The 19,888-nt window shown below is 50.6% G+C and overlaps 8 protein-coding genes across 8 annotated transcripts; 6 read left to right on the forward strand and 2 right to left on the reverse strand.

Annotated features, from left to right (window-relative positions):
- Positions 1–1,838: 1,838 nt before the first annotated feature.
- On the reverse strand, positions 1,839–3,118 carry PV06_07676 (uncharacterized protein). The gene is made up of 3 exons (XM_016408942.1): positions 2,553–3,118; positions 2,302–2,459; positions 1,839–2,251 (listed from the first exon to the last, which is right to left on the reverse strand). Exons 1-3 carry the CDS (start codon positions 3,017–3,019, stop codon positions 2,208–2,210), a joined length of 669 nt encoding a protein of 222 aa, XP_016260696.1. The 5' UTR covers positions 3,020–3,118; the 3' UTR covers positions 1,839–2,207.
- Positions 3,119–3,927: 809 nt separating this feature from the next.
- PV06_07677 (uncharacterized protein) lies at positions 3,928–6,398 on the forward strand (the record flags this gene model as incomplete). Its single annotated transcript, XM_016408943.1, has 2 exons — positions 3,928–6,086; positions 6,151–6,398. 2 exons carry the CDS (start codon positions 3,928–3,930, stop codon positions 6,236–6,238), a joined length of 2,247 nt encoding a protein of 748 aa, XP_016260697.1. The 3' UTR covers positions 6,239–6,398.
- Positions 6,399–7,483: 1,085 nt separating this feature from the next.
- On the forward strand, positions 7,484–9,005 carry PV06_07678 (uncharacterized protein; the record flags this gene model as incomplete). Its single annotated transcript, XM_016408944.1, has 2 exons — positions 7,484–7,540; positions 7,619–9,005. The coding sequence occupies exon 2, from the start codon at positions 7,722–7,724 to the stop codon at positions 9,003–9,005; it is 1,284 nt and encodes a 427-aa protein (XP_016260698.1). The 5' UTR covers positions 7,484–7,540; positions 7,619–7,721.
- Positions 9,006–9,524: 519 nt separating this feature from the next.
- Positions 9,525–11,004, forward strand: PV06_07679 (uncharacterized protein; the record flags this gene model as incomplete). The annotated part of the gene is made up of 2 exons (XM_016408945.1): positions 9,525–9,637; positions 10,176–11,004. The coding sequence occupies 2 exons, from the start codon at positions 9,525–9,527 to the stop codon at positions 11,002–11,004; spliced, it is 942 nt and encodes a 313-aa protein (XP_016260699.1).
- Positions 11,005–11,699: 695 nt separating this feature from the next.
- PV06_07680 (uncharacterized protein) lies at positions 11,700–13,409 on the forward strand (the record flags this gene model as incomplete). Its single annotated transcript, XM_016408946.1, has 1 exon — positions 11,700–13,409. The coding sequence occupies one exon, from the start codon at positions 11,700–11,702 to the stop codon at positions 13,407–13,409; it is 1,710 nt and encodes a 569-aa protein (XP_016260700.1).
- Positions 13,410–13,531: 122 nt separating this feature from the next.
- On the reverse strand, positions 13,532–15,803 carry PV06_07681 (uncharacterized protein). The gene has a single exon (XM_016408947.1). It carries the CDS (start codon positions 15,539–15,541, stop codon positions 14,222–14,224), a length of 1,320 nt encoding a protein of 439 aa, XP_016260701.1. The 5' UTR covers positions 15,542–15,803; the 3' UTR covers positions 13,532–14,221.
- Positions 15,804–15,870: 67 nt separating this feature from the next.
- PV06_07682 (uncharacterized protein) lies at positions 15,871–17,048 on the forward strand. Its single transcript, XM_016408948.1, has 4 exons — positions 15,871–16,192; positions 16,282–16,393; positions 16,445–16,603; positions 16,654–17,048. Exons 1-4 carry the CDS (start codon positions 16,178–16,180, stop codon positions 16,896–16,898), a joined length of 531 nt encoding a protein of 176 aa, XP_016260702.1. The 5' UTR covers positions 15,871–16,177; the 3' UTR covers positions 16,899–17,048.
- Positions 17,049–17,369: 321 nt separating this feature from the next.
- PV06_07683 (uncharacterized protein) lies at positions 17,370–19,870 on the forward strand. The gene has a single exon (XM_016408949.1). It carries the CDS (start codon positions 17,640–17,642, stop codon positions 19,362–19,364), a length of 1,725 nt encoding a protein of 574 aa, XP_016260703.1. The 5' UTR covers positions 17,370–17,639; the 3' UTR covers positions 19,365–19,870.
- The last annotated feature ends 18 nt before the right edge of the window (positions 19,871–19,888 follow it).

The raw sequence follows: 19,888 nt of genomic DNA on the forward strand, positions 1-19,888 counted from the left end.
CTAGGGAATAGGCTTGGCCTAAGGAGCCTTGTCTGGTCAGACATGGTTCTCTGGTTGGGCCTGTCTGAGAGCAGGACCCCTCGCAGCAATTAATTGATGCGAATATCGTTAACGGAGCACACAAGCTGTCAATCTGCATTAATGGATCTCACGCGGGCTGATGATCCGAGCAGATGCCAATGTCTACTGGATCGTTCTCATGCATCCCAATTCAGGATACCAGGGCCGTTGTAACATCCGCCATTGTCACAAAGAATCATCTATTGCTTCACCGTGCCATACTGGTCACCAATCTAGATCGACGCATGATGCGATCAATCTACTGTACGCCGGTGGCTCAACCTAAGGACCTGAAACCAACCAGATGGCCGACACTACTGTACGTACACCGGCCAGCGTTTATTAGCCGTGCACGCAGTAGGGAGACCGATTTGTACGAGTAAAGGAACAGCAGGGCTAGCTTATGCCTCAGCCCATTTTCAACGAGGCTCGAACGACCCCCCAACACCACCAAACAAGGCTGGCCTTTTATTCTGGATACGTTGACTAATAGTTTCCCACCCGATGCAGGTACGAGTACCGGGCGCTGCTTCGGGAATGGGCAGTGAGAAATTTGACGCAAGCCCTCGCCGCAGTGGTACCGGGAGCTTGGGACGACGGCGGCCACTCCTGCTTTCAGTCGTGCCACTGGAAAAGCCCAAGACTCAAGCATCATTACGTTTCGTCTCGATCCCTATTTGGAGATGGGAGGCGATTTGGTTGCCGCATGCGGTGCGCTCCGGGAGAAAATTTGGTGTCCGCTTCATTGCCCTCAGGCTCAATAGGCGGTGGAGACCCCGATGCACGAATATTCAGGCAAGGAAGCATACTGCCCGAGGCTTCGTCAGATGCCGAGGCTTGCACCATTACTCGCTGTACATGCTTGCCCACCATGTCTCATGCATGGCGGCATTTCTTCGATAGCCTTGTCAGCCACAGCTGACCTGAGTAGACAGTGTAGCACTCTGCCGGTCGAAAACACAGCCTTTCGCCACAAATTCCACTGATTGATTCAGGCGGCCTACAAGGGGGATGCCAACCACCCAACAGGGGCACTTGGGCATCAATAATCATCGGAGATTCCTCGTCGATCCAGCTTCAACCAGTGCCGATCATGACGAGCTTGACGACAACGACAAGCAATTGCCGTGCGTAGCGGCAATTGAGTCTCCTGTTCATCGTTTCTTTATTCTTCTGGTAATACGAGTACTCGCACTCAACCTCAAAAGAGCGGCCTTCATCGCAACCACTCCTATCTGACTCGCAGCATGTTGATCTACGAACAAAGTTCATGTGCGTGATGGCCGATCCGACGCTTGGCCGGCTTTATTTTCCAATTTAATAAAACCTAGTGCCTTTCGATCAACGATTCACCAATTGTGCTATCTTCTTACTTAAGTGTCCATATGACCGAGATACAATGCAGGCCTTGTGAACTCGCAGAAGCTTGATTTGACCCCCGGAGAGCCATGCTCGCGAGTAACCCGCCAGAGAAAATGACGGATTGCCTCAGCGCCACCTGCGCCACTCGACGGACGTTCCGTGCTTAGCTTCTAGAATATTGGCTCAGCTGAACCAGAACCCATTGAACCGTGACCGATGTGACATGGGTGTATATTGTACATGCAACGGCAGAACAAGTTAAAAGGTCTTGGCGGCGGCAACATACACGTAGACTGGCATTTTCACCATTCCTCCGTTTGTGCAGATTCCAATGACAGGCAAAAGTACGACACGTAGATGCCGAACTTGCCTTCAGCTCCACGGGGTCCTCACACCGAGCCACATGAAGCTCGGCTGGTAACGGCTCGCAAGGCCGCATGGCAAACCCAACTGGGACTGACGATGTCGGATCACTAACGGAACAAGTCAAAGGGATTTCACTAAAAAGACATAGACTAGCTAAACGAGTGTGAGGACTATATCACCTTACATGTCAATGGAATCAACGCACATGCCGAACGCCACATACCCGGCTGACGCCCTTCATGCTAAGCGAGACCAACGTCAGCATCATACTTTCTCCGTATGGCCATTCCTGTACTGTCACTGCAGGACTTTTCCTCTGTCAACATGTGAAGCCCTGGACATCCAGGTTCTATCCCATGTTCTGATTTTCTGGCATGTTTCTGCTTATGCAACCGAGTTTGTCAAGCATGCCCAATTGCCTACTTTTGGTCCTTTGCAAGCAGAGTGTCACCTTCGTCTTCAGCTGAAGTATATTCTCAGCATGATTTCTTGTGGCAGCGGACTATTACTCACCAGATGATGGTGAATCGACTTGTGGAAACGCACTCCTCGGGTCTTCCACGCGGAACGTGAATGGTGTATGGCAGTGAGGACATCTCTCCTTGTCCAGGGAGCGTCGATAGCGGACGTATCGAACAAGGGCCGAGGCAGCTAGCCATCCGTGAATTATCCTAGACGGGACTATCAGCATCACCCAGTACCCAACGTGTCTTGAGCGTTGCAGCTATCCAGAAGGACATCTCTCTCGTGACGGGAGGACTCACATCGCCACAAGCGCTCCGATGGAAACGTATACCATCATGACGACCGGCTCCCATGAGTATGAAGAGGTCGCCTCGACAGTGGTAATGATGTACAGGATCAACAAGGCAACAACGATGGAGACATCGAGAGCGAGGATCGAAAGGGAGGGCGCGCGATTGCCGTCCCGGAGCATCAGTGCTCCTTGAGTGCGTCTTGCTCTAGTGGCTACCAAGACGATAGGGATGTTCATCAAGAATGAGAAAGAAAGGAACGCGCCGAGGACGTGGAAGACGGCTTTTCCGGTCGACGCCCCAGAAGCAAACCCAAGGCTCAAGGCCACCGCATCGTTGTAGATGAGCACACAACGGATACGGTCGTCAAGATTCAGCCTGCTGTAGGTGCTTTGGACGTTGACATTGAGATTCTCTCGGATTCTGGACGCCATCGGGGGGCGGGGAGAGTATTCGTGGTGAGCTGCCGCTGCCATTGCCGCAAAAAAATCAACGAGTTGCGGTGGATGTGAGTAAAAGAAAGTACACGAAGGTCAAGATGCCTGAACAAAGAACTCGTCGAAAGATTCGAAGCGAACGTTGATTGTTATTATAGGTCGAGCCGTGTGTGGTCGGTCCTCTTATAGCGAAATAGTGTTGCCTGGAGGATGAAATGAACTAGCCTTCCCCCTTTTGGAGTTGGCCCCAATGCTCCAACACCGTGTTTCAGAAGATGCATAGCCACGTTCAGACAGATGCCATAACGAGTGACGGCAAGGTCTCTCTTTCTTACTTCGCCCGAGCCGTAAGAAGCGCGATCAAGGGGGAAAGATGTAGAGTGGTCCCCTCCTTTAGTGATGCTGTTGGCCAAAATGCCGGGCCAGCATACAAACCTCAAGGCGTGATGTTCCTAACCAGGCGACCAGAAAACTGGAGCTGAACACGAATACGCGGATGTTGCTAAATTCATTCCTTCAAAACCCTGAGGCATTCGGTCTCTGTGATGCCATTGGTTCTGATCGATGAGAGATCCTCACAACTCGAGGCCGCTCTCCACAAGTCACTACGGCGACACGTCTCTCTTGTGAAGACTGCAATGGCCGCTCACCTGAACCAGCCATGACTGAAACTGGATATCTTGACCACTTTCAAAGGAGATATGAATGTCATCGACGTCTCATTAGCCCATACACACATATGAGTACTACATCATACAATGAGTGCCCTGGGAGAGCCGCAATGAAGTCGGCAATACTTCGGCTACTCTACAAGATACAAGTCTTGGCGCCACCATTCCCACACTGGAAACTTCAACTTCACGTCGATGAACTAGTTGTGCGAGTAGCTATCACTCGCCGGTAAATTTCATGTCATCGTCAATGATTTCCCAGAATTCTAATGCATAATGACCGACGCCTCTTCAGCCCAAACGCAGGCATCTGCCGATAACATTTCTCACCCTCCCGGTACATCAAACTCTGACTCGGCTTTCGCGGCCGAAGCCTCTTCAACTTCAGTTAAGCGCAAAGTTGACGATCTAGGCCCGATGGACTCAAAGCTGGATGCCAGGGATGACAAGCGTCGCAAAGGGACAGCACCAATCAAGGAAGAATATCTCGTCAAGTCAGACGATATTGTCGAACCCAGGCCTCCACAAGACGAGGTCGATGATGATGCTGCAGAGGCTTTCCACCATAAGGACAGACAAGCTCTCGGTCACAATGGTAAATCCAAACGTCGTGAGAAGAAGACTGGTCAAAATAAGGCTCGAGACTTCGGCAGCTCAAGAGACCAGGTGGGCCTGTGCACTTCTCGCGCACATCACCCCGAATTCTCCCCGGACGAGTGTAAATTTGGGGACAAGTGCAAGTTCGAACATGACCTGCGGAGGTACTTGCAGGAACACAAGCGGAAGGATCTGACTACTTTCGACGGTGTGTGTCCAGTATGGCAGACAAAGGGAAGGTGTCCTGTCGGTTGGAAATGCCGTTTCGTTGGATCTCATTCGAAAGAGGTTGAACGTGATGACGGACGGCGAGAACTGATCCTGGTCCAGGATGAGACACGAATGGCCGAGTACGCAGCAACATCAGTAGAGGAAGAAGGACCGGGAGTTGCCAATGCCATCACCCCACAGCAACGATTCGATCTTACCAGGCGAAAGGTTGGGACACCAAAGTCAGATCAGTTCTTGAAGTGGCTTGACACTCAAGTTCAAGGGCAGAGACAGCGGTTAGAAGCTGGTCGACCGGATCGATCCCATCGCAATTCTTCTTCTCCTGAACCTGATCCCGAACAAGGCGCCGTGAACGGTGACCACAAACTCGATTCACGTGCCACATTCGTCGATCCTCCCTTGCGACCTTCTGAGAAGCGCAGATTGTACTTTGGAGCCGAGACACCTGTCCTTGCGCCTCTGACAACGCAGGGAAACCTCCCCTTCCGGCGGTTGTGTACTTCGCTCGGGGCCACGTTCACGTATTCGGAGATGGCAATGTCGTTGCCCTTGATGCAAGGTCAAAAGTCCGAGTGGGCCCTGATCAAAGCCCACGAATCGGAAGTGCAGCCACCGACATTCTCCCTCAAGGGTGGAAAGAATATTGTCTACGACTATGATCAGAGCAAAGATCTCTGCTTCGGTGCCCAGATCGCGGCAAACAAGCCATGGCTTGCGATCAAAGCCACCGAAATACTGACGACTCTCCTCCCCAAGGGCCTCCGCGTGGTCGATCTCAACGTGGGTTGCCCTATCGACTTGGTCTTCCGAGATGGCGCTGGTTCGGCACTCATGGACAGTCCACCAAAACTAGAAAAAATGCTCCGAGGAATGAATCTCGTGTCCGGCGAGACTCCCGTCACGGTCAAGATTCGCACGGGCACAAAGGACAAGCATCCCACGGCGCAGAAACTGGTGGAGAGACTTGTCCTGGGTGCCGGCCAGACTGCGGGCGACCCTTGCGGAGTAGCGGCCATCACCCTCCACGGTAGGACGAGACAGCAAAGATACACCCGCTCGGCAGATTGGGACTACATCTCAGAGACTGCAGCGCTGATCAAGAATCTCAACGAGAAAGCAGACGGCGTGGCGGACACCATTCACGAACCGGACGAACGAGACATGCCCAACGGCCACAAAGGTTCAAGACACGGCAAGGTGTTCTTCATCGGAAATGGAGACGTTTACTCTCATGAACATTATTACGACCACATTGAACACGCGAAAGTCGATGGTGTGATGGCCGCCAGAGGAGCTCTCATCAAGCCGTGGCTGTTCGAAGAGATCGCCTCAGGACAGTACATTGACAAGTCTTCGTCGGAACGACTTTCAATCATCGAGAAGTTCTGTCGTTACGGTCTGGAGGCATGGGGAAGTGACGAGATGGGGGTAGGACAGACTCGGAGGTTTCTGCTCGAGTGGCTCAGTTTCGCTTGCCGCTACGTCCCCGTCGGTTTGCTTGAATATCTGCCTCCGAACATTCAAGATCGACCTCCTCGATACAAGGGCAGAGACGAGCTGGAGACGCTCATGGCTAGCGACAACTACTTGGACTGGATCAAACTCAGGTAAGCATCGTCTGACCCGCCTTTTGTTCTCTCTTTTGGGCACCTCAACTGACGTGAGATGTAGTGAGATGTTTCTAGGTCCTGCCCACAAAGATTTCCAGTTCGTACCCAAGCACAAGTCTAACGCGTACGAGATGGAAGCGGAAGGATGACAAGATAAAATCATAGCGCCAGCGGGCAGCGCGCGCTAAAGGGTACATACAGTAGTCTGATATCGCTTCTGACCAAAGAACAAAGACGTAACCGAGTCGACATGTAGAGCTGCAATCAAGTTAGTGTAATAGCAATTTGGTCAGATGTTTCCGAATCCAGACGTCATTTTCATAGCGTTCATCAGTTTCAGATCCCCAGCTAATGCGGGTATCTCAAAGGGGAGAGTGGGCAAAAGCTTCATATCGACAGGTGCATCGTGCTGCGTTCACGACGGCTCTCTGACCACCGGCGTGATCAACATCCTTTCCAAAAGCATCGTCAGACATTCTGAGGGAGTGGGACGCAGATGTCAGTGGCTTGCTGGAAGCTGATAAAGGCACACCTGAACAACGGTGGGAACGGGTTTGGATGATGGAGAAGTCGCAGTTGATCGACGAGGCTTCAATCTACCTGGGGGCTGTGGAACTCTACCGTTGTGCTATTTTGATAAGCAATTGCCCAATCTAACCCTGGTCCAATTGACAAACGATGACCAGTCAATCACCATCCTGAACATGATCACTTTCGATCTCTATTGTTAGATCTCGCTGAGCAATACGGATACTTCGTCCTATATACCCCTTGGCCCTACATAAGGAACGGATTATATCCGTGTTTGTGATCCCCTTTGGGTCTAGTCAGTCACGTGGCGGGGAGTTCATTCTGGCCAAATTACGGAGTATCCATGGATCTATGACATGACAAGTTTGTCTTGCCCTCGAAGCAGTATATTATACTCACTTCTTGTTGAGCTGTAGCCTTGTAGCTCTCCCCGACGTTAGGATATACAGAGACACCAAACTTGAAGACGACGTTCGTCTATTCGTGCAAACCTCGGCAGGTATTCTCCTGGCGACACCCGTTGATTGTCGCCGAGATCGCTTTGAGTGCCTGCTACTCGTCAGAATTGGCCGTAGGAACAGGCCACTTCGGGTAATTGCTTCGAATCGCGAAATGAAAGGGCGATACCTGACGGAAGTTGTCTGGGGCCATTTGCCTGTACTATGCTCAAAATGTGACTTGGCAGCTCTGATATTCAACCCCACGCTCTGAACTGCTCCTGACATCTCACCGTAAGCTCTCCCAGATGTGATCTTAACAGGGTCGCTTATATTCATCGTCAGAGGCTTGGTTCAGCTGCAAGACAGATTGGTGCAATGGCTCGCTAAGCGAACTGGCCAGACTTCCACCGGTCGGGTCTAACCCTTGGATTTGCCGGACTTAGGATGCGGCTCTCCATGCCTTTATCAGATAGCCCCCCGGTCAGCCCCTCAGCCTCGCCATAAGGACAAGAATGACTAATGCATCCTTACTAACGCTACTTGGAATACAACGGGTAGCAACATCTTATCCAGGCGGGTACACTATAGCAGGGAACCTGAAGGGCATATAAGAACGCCAGAGGGCATCCCGTCGACTGTCAACTTCAACGCCAACGACAAAATGATCCCACCAACGCAGCTACATTCTTGGATACATCACGACAACCAAGCAGATATCAAGAGTCGTTCTTCACGCAAGAGCCAAGTATTCCGTCATGTTGCAGCACATCGAAAACTGGAACGACTGCAACGGACGTGGAAGCTAAGAGCTTCCGCTCTCGACTTGTATCAGACACTTCAAACGCCTCAAGAACGCCATGCACAAGCAGTCGAGAAGCATGCCACCGCCGAGCTCGGTCCATTGGACACCCTGCCACTACCTGCCACCGAGGAAATTCGGGGCCTACTCCAGTTCGACCTAGAATCTATCGTTCCTGCTCTGTCCCGCTGCCCAATCCGCAGGGTCTCTCCTACCGCATATCTACAAGACGATGTGGCGGCGTTTGGGTATTTAGCGAGGACTGCAGCCATCAAAGCACGCTGTTCAGATCCTAGGGGTTACAATCAAGCGCTCAGCTTGAAGGCTGAAGCCATGCGGCGACTTCGAGAGAGCCTGCCACAATTGCAAGAGTCGAACAGACTTCCTCGAGCAGTTCTATCTCTGATGTTTGCGGAATCATGGTGCCGCAATTATGAGGCGGCCGATGTTCACGTCCAATTGCTGTCAGCCATCAACGAACACTACGGCCTGGATCTCAATGATCTCATCAGTGTGCTATACCAGGATGTCCAACGTGCAGCAATGACTCTGACGAGAACGCGCTTCCTGATGCACGACAATTCCTGGGCCAGTCTTGAGGGCGAATTCTTTCACTCTCGAGCTCCGACAAAGAGCCTACACGGTGGCCAAGAATCGCCCCTCGAATGGATCACGACAGAGATGCGCGGAGCGCTTACTGCTTTGGACGCACTTCAGAGAGACGAGACTCCACAGAGCAGTCGAGATGCCGCAGCAGTCAAGTGCCTCCACGCCCTGGCAACTCTGCTCGACCATTATCACGATATCACAGACCAAGTGGAGAAATACACGGCCCTGGCGGCGGTGTATCGAATTCGGCGGGCGGCAGATATGGAACGAGTGACTATTTGTGAAAAGACAATGTTCGACTCCGGGAGAGTCATTATCCCAAGGTTACGTGAGTTGCTAGTGGCCACTTTTGGAGACCCTCCAGCCCTGCGACTATGGGCGTTGTACGTTGGCACCTTGGCGGAAGACGATTGGTTCGACCAGGAGTTCAACAACCACAGTAAGAAGATGGGACTGGGCGGTTCCGGAATGATAGAAGGCTTTCTCGCTGGATTTGAACGTCCGGAGCAGAGCCGATCAAATTGGGAAACGGTTTAGATTGAGGCGATTGGTCGATACCTAAGTTAGTGCTCCCAAGACGAACCCGGGTTTCACGCTGGGGCTACGGAGTAGCGGAGCTGGATACGGAGTATTCTGATAAGTCATGCAAACCGGGCAACATTGTCTCTGAATACACAGGTCTCCAGGCGAAAGAATGGAGCTCCAATTCCATCACCCTTATCAAATCAGCCTTGCGTCACCAGAACCGAATTATATCGTCCTGCCTGACACGCTACAATTCAGCCCTACATTTGCAGCTGCACGAGACTTTTGTTTTGCCGCCTTGGTCTAGTAGCCTCTTCGTGTTGGAAATCGGGAATGCCTCGGCACCACTGACGCCCGGTTTGCCACGTCTTTCTGGCCACCAACGACCCTCTTAGGTATCAGGCCATTGAACCAAGATCGAGATTGATTGCAACAAGCGAGTGTCGTAACTTCTTTCGATGCTGGAGGGAACACCAGATCATCACAGCCGAAGAAGAGCGACAATGATGTGACAAACCTCACTCAGTGCACATGTTTGCCGCTGTGACTGGGAGATTACCCCCGAGCGACGCGTCCGGGTTGATGGTGCTCGAGGGGCCTTCTTCCGAAGAATGGGCCTTGATCAAGGGCATGTTCATCGAGTTGTACGTCCATCAGGGGAGGAAGCTATCCGAGGGGCAAAGGCTATTGGCCGAGCAGTGTGGGTTTCATGCAACGCAAGTCGTTCTTATTAGTACCTCGCTTGGGGGCATGGCTAGCTGACACGCGAGGTCCAGGGAGAAGGCATACAAGAGACGGATTGCGCACTGGCAGGCATTCAAAAACGACAAAGCCACCGATAAGAAGGCAATCTCTGATACTGTCTATCAGGATCTCACAACAATAGGAGTCTCATTGACGGAAATAACTAACACGAGGAACTAGAACTAGGCTATGGTGAGGGCTGCGCGAGTAAATGTGCGAGCGCGGGCAGTGCCCTATCTTGGCGCTAAGCCTGATTGGGTAACGACGTCGAGTGCGTGACACTGTCAAAGAAACCCAAGGAAGCGGCAATTCGTCCCTTCGACTATATGGCAAGCCTGTCAAATGAGATAGAATCAAGCGGTTCAACAAGATCCCAGGTCCAAGCAGAAGACGTCGATCAGCGCTGCCTTTCGAGGCGAAAATTGACCTGCAACTGAGACCCGATGTCTTTTCACCTCCCGTCAAAGGGGACGAGCGAATTCTTCTGACTCAGTCATATCTAGCCTGGAATGTCTCGAGATGGAAACCTCTTGGCTACGATTGCCACAAGAAGGGACCCCATTGTAGCCCACCAGACGGCTTGCCTGCTGCGTTCAACAAATGCTTCTACGACGCCATTCCCCTGCTATTGACAAAACGTACATCAGAAGCATTTGAAAAAATCAACCTCGCCTGCACTCTGGCGTCGCAATGCCTCCAGGATTATCCCTATTGGGTATTTTTGCGTTTGCTACGACTCTATGCGTACCCTCTTTGGGCACGGTTTGGGGAAGTTCGAAGCCACATGGTAAGGTATTTGCGACTGTTGGCTTCCCGCACTTTGCCCACGGGCCATTCCTTGAACACCCTGCTCGACGTATGGTCCGAAGCTGGCATGGAGCCCTACAAAGACAGATTGACTGCCCTTCTCCGACTCACCTCTGACCTTATCGGACCCTCAAGTCGATTGGAAGCTGGAGAGTGGGCCTGGGTACAAGACGAGATCTGCTCGCTACACTATCAACTGGGAGGCTTCAATGATGCTTTACGGATTGCCGAGTGGCTTGCCGAAGATACAAGAGTTCCCATGGGTGTTCGAATCCTCTTTTGTGCGGCACTGAACAAGGCCAGAGAAGTCCATAATTCAGGCAACGCGTCATCAATCCAGTGTCGAATTGAGGCTACGAGACAGCAAGACAATGGAAACAGTCCTGCAGAGACATCTTCGGGGTCAACGCGAGCCAACAGCAGATGGGCACTCTGGGCATTTTGCCGACCTTTCTCGTAACACCCGCTGACATACAAGATGGACTTAGTGAATGAATTATCAATGATCTTTCACTCTCTGCCTCAACACCAACCGCTGAAGCCTCATCATTGTTGTGTCATGGAAAAAGAGTCGTCTCTCTATGATATGATCTCGCCTATGGAAATTTCCTGGTCCAAACAGAACAGGTGCAACTTGAGTCAGAACATTTCAAGAAATCAAGGTTGGTGCCCGTGAAATCACCCACAGTGTCTTTGTTCTCTTGTTACTTCTTTGGTTCACTCATCCAACATCATATTCTCTTTGTTGCATTCCGTTCAAAATTGTCTTAGTGTTGGTCTTTGTTCTCCGTCGCACAAAGTACAATTACAATGTCTCTTTCCTCGTTAATCCTTGTTCCTTTCAGCCTCGTGACCGTCATTGTGAGGATGATATCTCGGAGAAGGATATCTTCAGACTCGCGCCATGGACATGCTGGTTTTTCCAAAGTATCTGCGACTTCTGATTTTCATCCCGAGCTCTGTCTACGACAGGATTGCAAGGTTGACAACCAGAAAAGCAAGGTGAGAAAATGAAGATTTAGTAGGACCACCTACGCCTCAACTCAGCTCTATCTACAGTTGAGATTACAACACACTTACACGGTAAGCATTTTCTTTCCCATTTTCTGCCCTCATCTTAGAGGTCTTGCCCAGCAAGGGAACAAACCGACGAAGATGCATATCCAGAATATCCCACGAGAACACGTCCCGACACTAACCAAAATCCTCCAGTTCCCTCCCGACGTCGACGTCCGCGAGCACGTCAAGTCGTTGGCAGGTCTCATCAAGCCCCTACCGTACACCCTACGCACCAGCCGGGTTGAGAGAGTGATCCTTCGACAGCAGGGAAACCTCTGCGGCCTTCACAATTTTTTGGACCATGAGACAGTGGAGACCGTCCTGAGCAAGATCAAGGTCGAAATCGGTCCTCGCTTGAACAGCCTCGTCAGTCAATGCCAGCTCCTCACTCCCGGGCAACGAAAGTGCGTCACGGAACTTCAGCGACTGCACGCTCTTTGGACGCCGCGACGAGAATTCGAAATGACATTCATTTGCTGCGCCGACGATATCAAGTGGAAGTACGAGGCGTCGCAGTGCGAGGCATGCATCGTGAGTCGGATCGCCGGCGATTTGCAAACCATGCTCAATCTGAGATGTATGGTGAGATCGCGCGCGACGAGCAAGCACGTTGCGAAGCATGGGCTTCCACGTCTGCAAGTCTGGATCGAGAGTTGGATCCAGCAATTGCACCAATACCTTGCAGCAAAGACCGGGCAGGTTGTGGACCTGGAACAGGACATTATCGAGGAGAACGAAAAGGCCGCTGTCGCTCTAAAAGTGGCACGAAGCAAGATTCATGAGTTTCGGGTGAAACAGAATGGCATCGTTCACGTGAATTCCTTGAGGCACGGTGAACACGGCGGCCAAATTGGACATTCGACGGCACCACCACAACCTCCACCCGCCAACGCCAATGGCAATGTTGACGGCGATATCGATGGAGATAGCGATTCCGACGTCAGCGCTGATCCCAGCTCCAAAGGCCACAGTCCATACGGAGGTCGAATGTCTCTGAAGCGAGCCAAAGCGGAAACGGTGTACAGTGTCGACATTGAGAATCTTGAGGGCGGTCCATCAGTATCAAAGTCCCGGCAATCCGAGACGGAGAGGGGACGAGGGCAGGAGCAAGAGCTGGAGGAGGTACAAGGGCCATACATTCCACCCAGACAGAACTGGAAAAGAGAAGCCGTGCCTACGGCCAAGCCGTCTTTGACAGCACAATCAAACCCACCAGCAGCTCCCGTCTGCAACGACAGCTGGTACACCGAACCATTGACGAGCAGTCAAGTCTCACGGGCACCTTCGACGACCTTGTATCTGCGTCCCCAGCAAGCACAAGCAGCAGCAACACCAGCAGCACAGTCACACCCAATCCAGGATGCAGGAGGTCCGGCAGAGACGTATGAGAATTTGATAGGATCTTTCCCGACCGATTCTGTCATTGAGGATATTGAGCCAAACAGAGGAGAGAGATCGAGTGAGTGTGGGCCAAAGCCGACTGTCGAAACATTACCACGAACCACTTATGATCCTCACTCACACTCGAACACTCGAGCATCATCGACAGCCATCTATACACACACCATGGTCAGCGACACCACGTTCAAGAACTTGGGGCAAGGTAGTGCGGCTACGACGGCCATCTTTATTTTGGATGACGGTAGCAAGCCTCGTGCGGTTTCTTCTTCTTCTTCCTCCGCACCATCACGACAGCCATCTCAACCATCTGATGACACATGTTCCTCGAGGTGGGAAGATTTCTACGAAAGTCAAGCCCGACTGCGTGATGATTTGAATTGGTTTTATCACCGGAAAAACTCGTAGCTTTCCACACGAGAAAAAAAGAACAAGAAAAAAGAACAGCCGACGTCGTTCGAAGTACTGTTCTCGTTCAATCATCATTTGTCGCATAATCACTGGGAGGGGAGTTTTTTTTCTTTTCTTTTCGAGGTTATTTCGGCGCTCGTTATACTAATACAGTCTAGTACAATGCCAAATCAAAATTGTATATTCTATATCGTCAACTGTACTCTGATATCCCACCCAGAAATTCCACTACTTGGTACGGAGTATAATACCCCTATATTCAAGATACTACGTTAATAAAATCCCCTATTCCTAGGTAGGTACCCAAGTATCTTCTCTCTTCCAATGTCTTTTGTTCGGATTCCTTCCGACAAGACACATAAAACATTCACAGCCCACACAACACCAAAACAGTAAGACAGTTTGGGCCAGTCATGGGGAATAAAGAGATGAAAACCCAGTGAGTATAGAGTACAACATGCGAACATGCTGTGAAGAATTTAACCTTGGGAAATTACGAGTTTGGCAACCAAAGGAGTGGTGAAAACAAAGGGTTGCGAACTCCTTCATTCTTCCTTTTCTGTGTTGGTACATATTACCGGTATTGGTCTAATAAGACCCTCCCATATTTTAAAACGTTTGTATATAATTCGTACGCATCTCAACTCCTCCCAGACATATATCCTTCCGCAACAGTCCCCAAACAATCCCGTCACCCAAAAACCAAAACAAGGACAATTTGGACCCGCCAGCTATGTTGTTGTGTTTTTTTCTTTGTCTCTGTCGGGAGCAAAAGGACAAGATTGAGTTTTGAAAAAGGACACAAAGGTTCAGTCTGCGTGGAGGATGGCCGGACTCCTCCCATGTAAAGTACCAGCCATCCGGTCTGAAAAGGCTTTGGCATCAAAACCACTCTTTCGTCTAGTGCTCCGTCTGAGAGACTGTTTAACCTCCTGCTCTTCCCGCGCTTCTTCGGCAATAACTCTTGCACCGTCCTGGTTTTCGAGCACTTGCTTCTGACTGCTGCGGGTTTGCTGCTGAGCATTCTCCATATCGATTTCCGGGGAGTTGACGACGGATGCTTGAGAGGAGGCAAGATCAGCGTCGACCTTTCTCTGAGCAGCGATCCTGTCACGTTGGTATCGAGCCGATACGTCGCCACCAGTCCAAGCGGTATTCAAGATACGGTCCCAAAACGTAAAGAAGGGTTGGGAAAAGTTGGTCTTGATGCCCCAGCTTTGATGATGGACATCGTGATAAGCGGCGTTGTTCGAAGTGATGTGTTGGAGAGGGTCCCATGGGAATGCATAACCGCAGTGATCATCCACAGTCTTGATGGTAGAGCAGGTGAAGAACCACATTCCTTGTCGAATAGTCATGCCCGTCACGAGGTAGGCAATTCCAGTACCCAACGTATCCAGCATGAATCCCTCAATCGGGTGATTGTATAGAGCACCGTAGGCATATGGCACATAAAGTCGGTGGTGACGAGAATGAAGGGTCGTATATAGAAACTTGTTCATGTGCATGGCCCGATGCAAAAAGTATTGCCATGTATCGACGATCAAGATGGCGACCGTGAACTGAACGCCAGGAATGCCTATCCAATAGATGAACTTGGCAGTAGACATTTCCCAAGGAGCGAAAGCCTGAGGCCCATAAGTACCGCCACACAGAGCCGCAGCAAGTTGAGGGTAGTTCTGCAGCTTTCCACCCATGGCCTGGGCGTCCAAGCCGATGATCGCAAGCAGACTTGGGACGTATTGCTGGACGTGACGAAGACGATATGCCCAAAGAGTGACATCGAATTCCTCTCTTCCCACAGTCTCCTCCGGATCGAAGTACGCAACGGCCAGTCCAAAGACAGTCTGGATTATTTGTTGCAGAACAACATCTCGAAACACCTCCCACCTCGTGACATGGTTCCGCTTCAACACCTCTGCTGGAGTATGTAGACGGTACTTTGCGCAAACATCAAAGACGTCGAGGATGTGAAAGAAACCAGAAACCACCCAATAGGCAATCACAGGAGCCAACAACTGACATACGATATCCGGCACGCCAGGAATCATAGAGGGACGAGAGGCGAGGGTGTAAGACGGGAGCGGAGGGAGATCCTGCAGGGTAGAGTTCGCCATGGTGTCAACCATACACGAGGAGGGTGGAAAAGTACAAAAGAAGAGTCCTCGTTGTCGAAGGGGCGCTCCGAAGTATATTAAGACGGGTGACTCGGAGGACTCGGATATCGAGGCAACAAGGAGCGTAAGGAGCGACAGGGCTGAGGGCCGTGAGTAAATCGTTTAGCAGAGTTAAAGTAGCGTGACAGAAGAAGAAAAGAAGAGGAGCATGCGTGATTGACGTGAATTGAACGTGAAGAAATGAGCGCAAGAAGAGGTGGAGTGAGGTTCAAGGGGAGGACGAGATCGAGCATAGTCATTTAAACTGATGATGACTAGGAAAATACAATATTCGCCTCCCGCGTTGTCCGCAGATTGCGATGACAATCAATCAGCCGGATCTACTCTTCTCCGTCTCCGAAAGTGCCTCATCACCCCATCACGTGTTTGGGCGCTGCCAAGCACTCGGCTAAGATGCCCAAAACAATGCACGGCTGAATCCACAGGCATGGGCTAGAGCCAGAATTTCGTGTGGGTTGAGGTGAGGACCCCTCTACTCGTACAGAAAACAACAAAAAGCCTGCGTTTTTCTTTCCCATCTTTCGACACTCGACCTCCAATACTGTTCTGTTCTGTTCTCTGCTGTCCTTTTTCTAGCAGCCATTCAAAATGATCATCTACAGGGTGCGTCTACCTGATTCTGGCAAAAAAGACCACAGTCGCAACTCTGCCCCGCTTTGAAAAGAATTCCTCACTGACTCGCTCCTCCACAGGACCTCATTAGCGGAGATGAGATCTGCTCAGATACCTCCAAGATCATCGACGCCGGCAATGGCTTGTGGGAGATTGATGGCAAGATGATCAAGAAGGGTGCCGAGAACTTTGGTCTGTTTTCAAGCAATGCGCGTTCTAGGGTTTGATCTGACAGGCAACTAGTTCTCGAGGGTGCCAACCCATCTGCCGAAGGTGAAGATGGCGAAGACGGTGGTGATGACTCTGGCGACAACCAACCAGTCCTCGATCTTGCCGACCAATTCAGACTCCAGAAGTTGGAGGGTGGTATGACCAAGAAGTCATATCAGAGTGAACTCAAGAGTAGGTCAGAGTCATATACCTCGGGATCTTGGTCATTAACTTTCCCTTAGAATACATGAAGGCCCTTACTGAGAAGCTGAAGGAGCTTGGTAAATCCGAGGAAGATATCAAGAAATTCCAATCCGAGGCACCTGCTGCGGCCAAGAAGATCCTTGGCAACTGGGACAACTACGACATCTACCAGGGTGAATCCATGGCTGAGAACGGCATGTATGTTCTCGTCGACTTCCGTGAGGACGGTATGACTCCCTACATCACCGTCTGGAAGTGGGGTCTTGAGGAATACAAGGTGTAAATGTGATCTTGGAACTCAACTTGGTGGTGACGTCCTTGGAGCGCTAGTGAGACGATCTGATGAAAATGGCGAATGCGAAACGATAGCATTTCACGGAGCAAGCATATCGAGAAATAGAATATGCCAGGAAATTGAATGGTGTCGTGGTCATTATGACTTGCTGTAGGTCGTTGATTTGACTCCCTTGTGTGAACTCGCCAATGTCACCCCACCAAAGAGTGCAAAGAAATCTTCATATTAGTCGTGATGAACCGTATATCGACATGAGGTGCGAATTCTTGTTGGCCAGTCATTCTGGAGGCTATGCTCATTTATCATACTGGAGCTTGATAACGTGGTGGATTTTGATGTTATTGGTGACCATCAATCGAAAGACGCCTAGGCCATCGCTGCATGTAAATCAATAAGTCAATTCGATTCTCCGCAACGGACTTGTCGATCCTCAATACGAGATTGGTTTTCTTCTGCAGTCGCAGGCCGAAGTTGAATGTCTGACGGTGGTTGTTTCCGATTTTCTCGCGGGAAGCTACGACATCCCTCGGGAAAGAAGCACCGTCAGACAATTCCGAATACGGAGACCTCAGTACCATCTCGTGTCTCGTCTTTCCCCTCTGCTACACTACCAACTCCCAACCATTTTACTCGTGTGTCTGATTCCCAGAATCTCCTCTATTCTTCTGCATGATCTTTTCAGAACAAATCACTTCTTATTGAATGTTGGTATAACATTATTTTGCCGTCATGGCACGCCTGCGACTTATCCTTTTAGTTGCTATCTTCATTGCCTTCGCCAATTGCCTGCCGCCTGCGCAGTGCCATTCCTCGCTGCGGCCGAAGATATCGTACCCCGCGAAAGTAAGGTCTGGCGGACCTTTCAAGAGATTTAGAGATTCTCTTATCGAGAAGATTTGGACCATACCTGGCAAGAATGGAGAGGAAGAGTGTTCCAGCCCGGAAGTGGCTCCGCGGCTACCTGCACGGTTCCATATACGTTATGGTGACGACGTAGTCCTACGCTTCCAGATCCGCACAGAAGATGAAGCAAAAGCTCTGTCTAAAGTCATAAGGATGTTATACATCGATATCTGGGATGCCACAGACCACTGGGTCGACATCAGGATACAAAAGGACGTCTTACCCTCCTTCATCGGACTACTCCCATCGTCTCTACACCACGCATACAAACCTCTCATTCACGATCTGCCCCGGGCGGTCTACGACACTTATCCGAGCTCTCCTTACTCACTGGAAACTCCTCTCCTCTCAAGTCTCACAACTCTCCATCGCGGTCGACCACATGTTGGTGCGCCCCAAGACCTCTTTTTCCAAGATTACCAGCCACTTTCAGTCCTTTATCCATGGCTACGCCTGATAGCCTCTATGTTTCCTACGCATGCGGAGTTGATTAGCATTGGTCAGTCACCAGAGGGACGAGACATACCTGCATTGCGAATAGGTGCCAAAACACAGCCCGGCGATGATCATGAGGTTCGGCATACTGTCCTGATTGTGGGTGGCACCCATGCAAGAGAATGGATTGGGGTGTCAACTTCTGCATACGTGGCGTACAACCTAGTTACTCGCTATGGCCATCCTCATTTCCCTGCAGTGACAAAAATGCTAGATCATTTCGACATAGTTTTTGTCCCCGTACTCAACCCAGACGGCTACGAATACACATGGACCACCGACAGGTTCTGGCGCAAGAACAGACAGGCGACCCATTTGCCATTCTGCCCCGGCATCGACCTCGACCGCTCATTCCGGTTCGAATGGGATGGCCATGATGCGGATAATGCGTGCAGTGACGATTACCCCGGACCAACACCTTTTGCAGCCCAGGAAGCCCAGCTTCTGTCGGAGTGGGCGAGAGGTCAGACGCATGAAAACAACGTCACATTCGTGTCGTATCTGGATTTCCATTCGTACTCACAAGAGATTCTTTATCCTTACAGCTATACCTGCGACATTGATCCACCAAACCTCGAGGATCTCGAGGAAGTGGCATTTGGCCTAGCCAAGTCGTTCCGATTGACGAATGGTCACCACTACGATGTTGAGAGTGCCTGTTCAGGAAGCACCACTTATCGTGACAAAGTCAAAAAGACCCGTGTCCAGGTTGATCCACAGGGAGGATCTGCGCTGGACTTCTTCTATCATGACCTCAATGTCAAGCTAGCGTTTCAAATCAAACTTCGGGACACAGGTACTTATGGCTTCTTGTTGCCAAAGTCTCAAATTGTGCCTACTGGAGAAGAAGCATATGAAGCTGTCATGGCCCTTGGGCGATGGTTGTTAGGTAATCACGGTATTGAAAGTGTTGATCCTGAAACAGTCTGGGGGGTGGAGATTGAGGCTCCCGCACCCAAAGATGGACAGACCCAATCCGAAAATAATGAGTATGAGGACGACGAAGATGACGATGAAGAGTGGCAAGATCTCAAAAAGAGACGTCGACGTCGTTGATGATTGTTTACTACAGAACGGAGAGCCTTGGGTTTTTGCAATGTAGCATTACGGATGCTCTGGTCGGCAAAATGCAACGAGAAGTGCTTTTTGAGCAACAATCAAACGAAGGGCTTCCGACGGCGGCAAATCTCGACTTTTATCTGTACAACATCCCAATCGTACAGCTTGAAACACCAGTCAGGACAGTCGTGTATTGCTGACCCCTTGAAAGTCGGATGCCATGTGTCGATATGAATGTTGTATCTTGGGGTATGACATGGTGTTGGGCGGATAAACTGCACAGGATCCCACCGCTCCCCTCTCGTTTCGGTCCCGAACTGGCAGCCACCAGGATGCGCTGAAAAGGCGACAGGAGATGGAACAAAACGCATTTACTTTCGTTTTTTGTAATTATAGCCTTGGCGAACGAGTATAATACTCTGTATGATTTTCGAGTTCGCGTAGTACGAATATCATCTGCCTCAAAAGAGGTCTACTTCTACTACTTGATGCAATTGACCAAGACTACCTTTGCCACGCTT

Source organism: Exophiala oligosperma (genome assembly GCF_000835515.1).
Source record: "Exophiala oligosperma strain CBS 72588 unplaced genomic scaffold supercont1.7, whole genome shotgun sequence".
NCBI classification, from domain to species: domain Eukaryota; kingdom Fungi; phylum Ascomycota; class Eurotiomycetes; order Chaetothyriales; family Herpotrichiellaceae; genus Exophiala; species Exophiala oligosperma.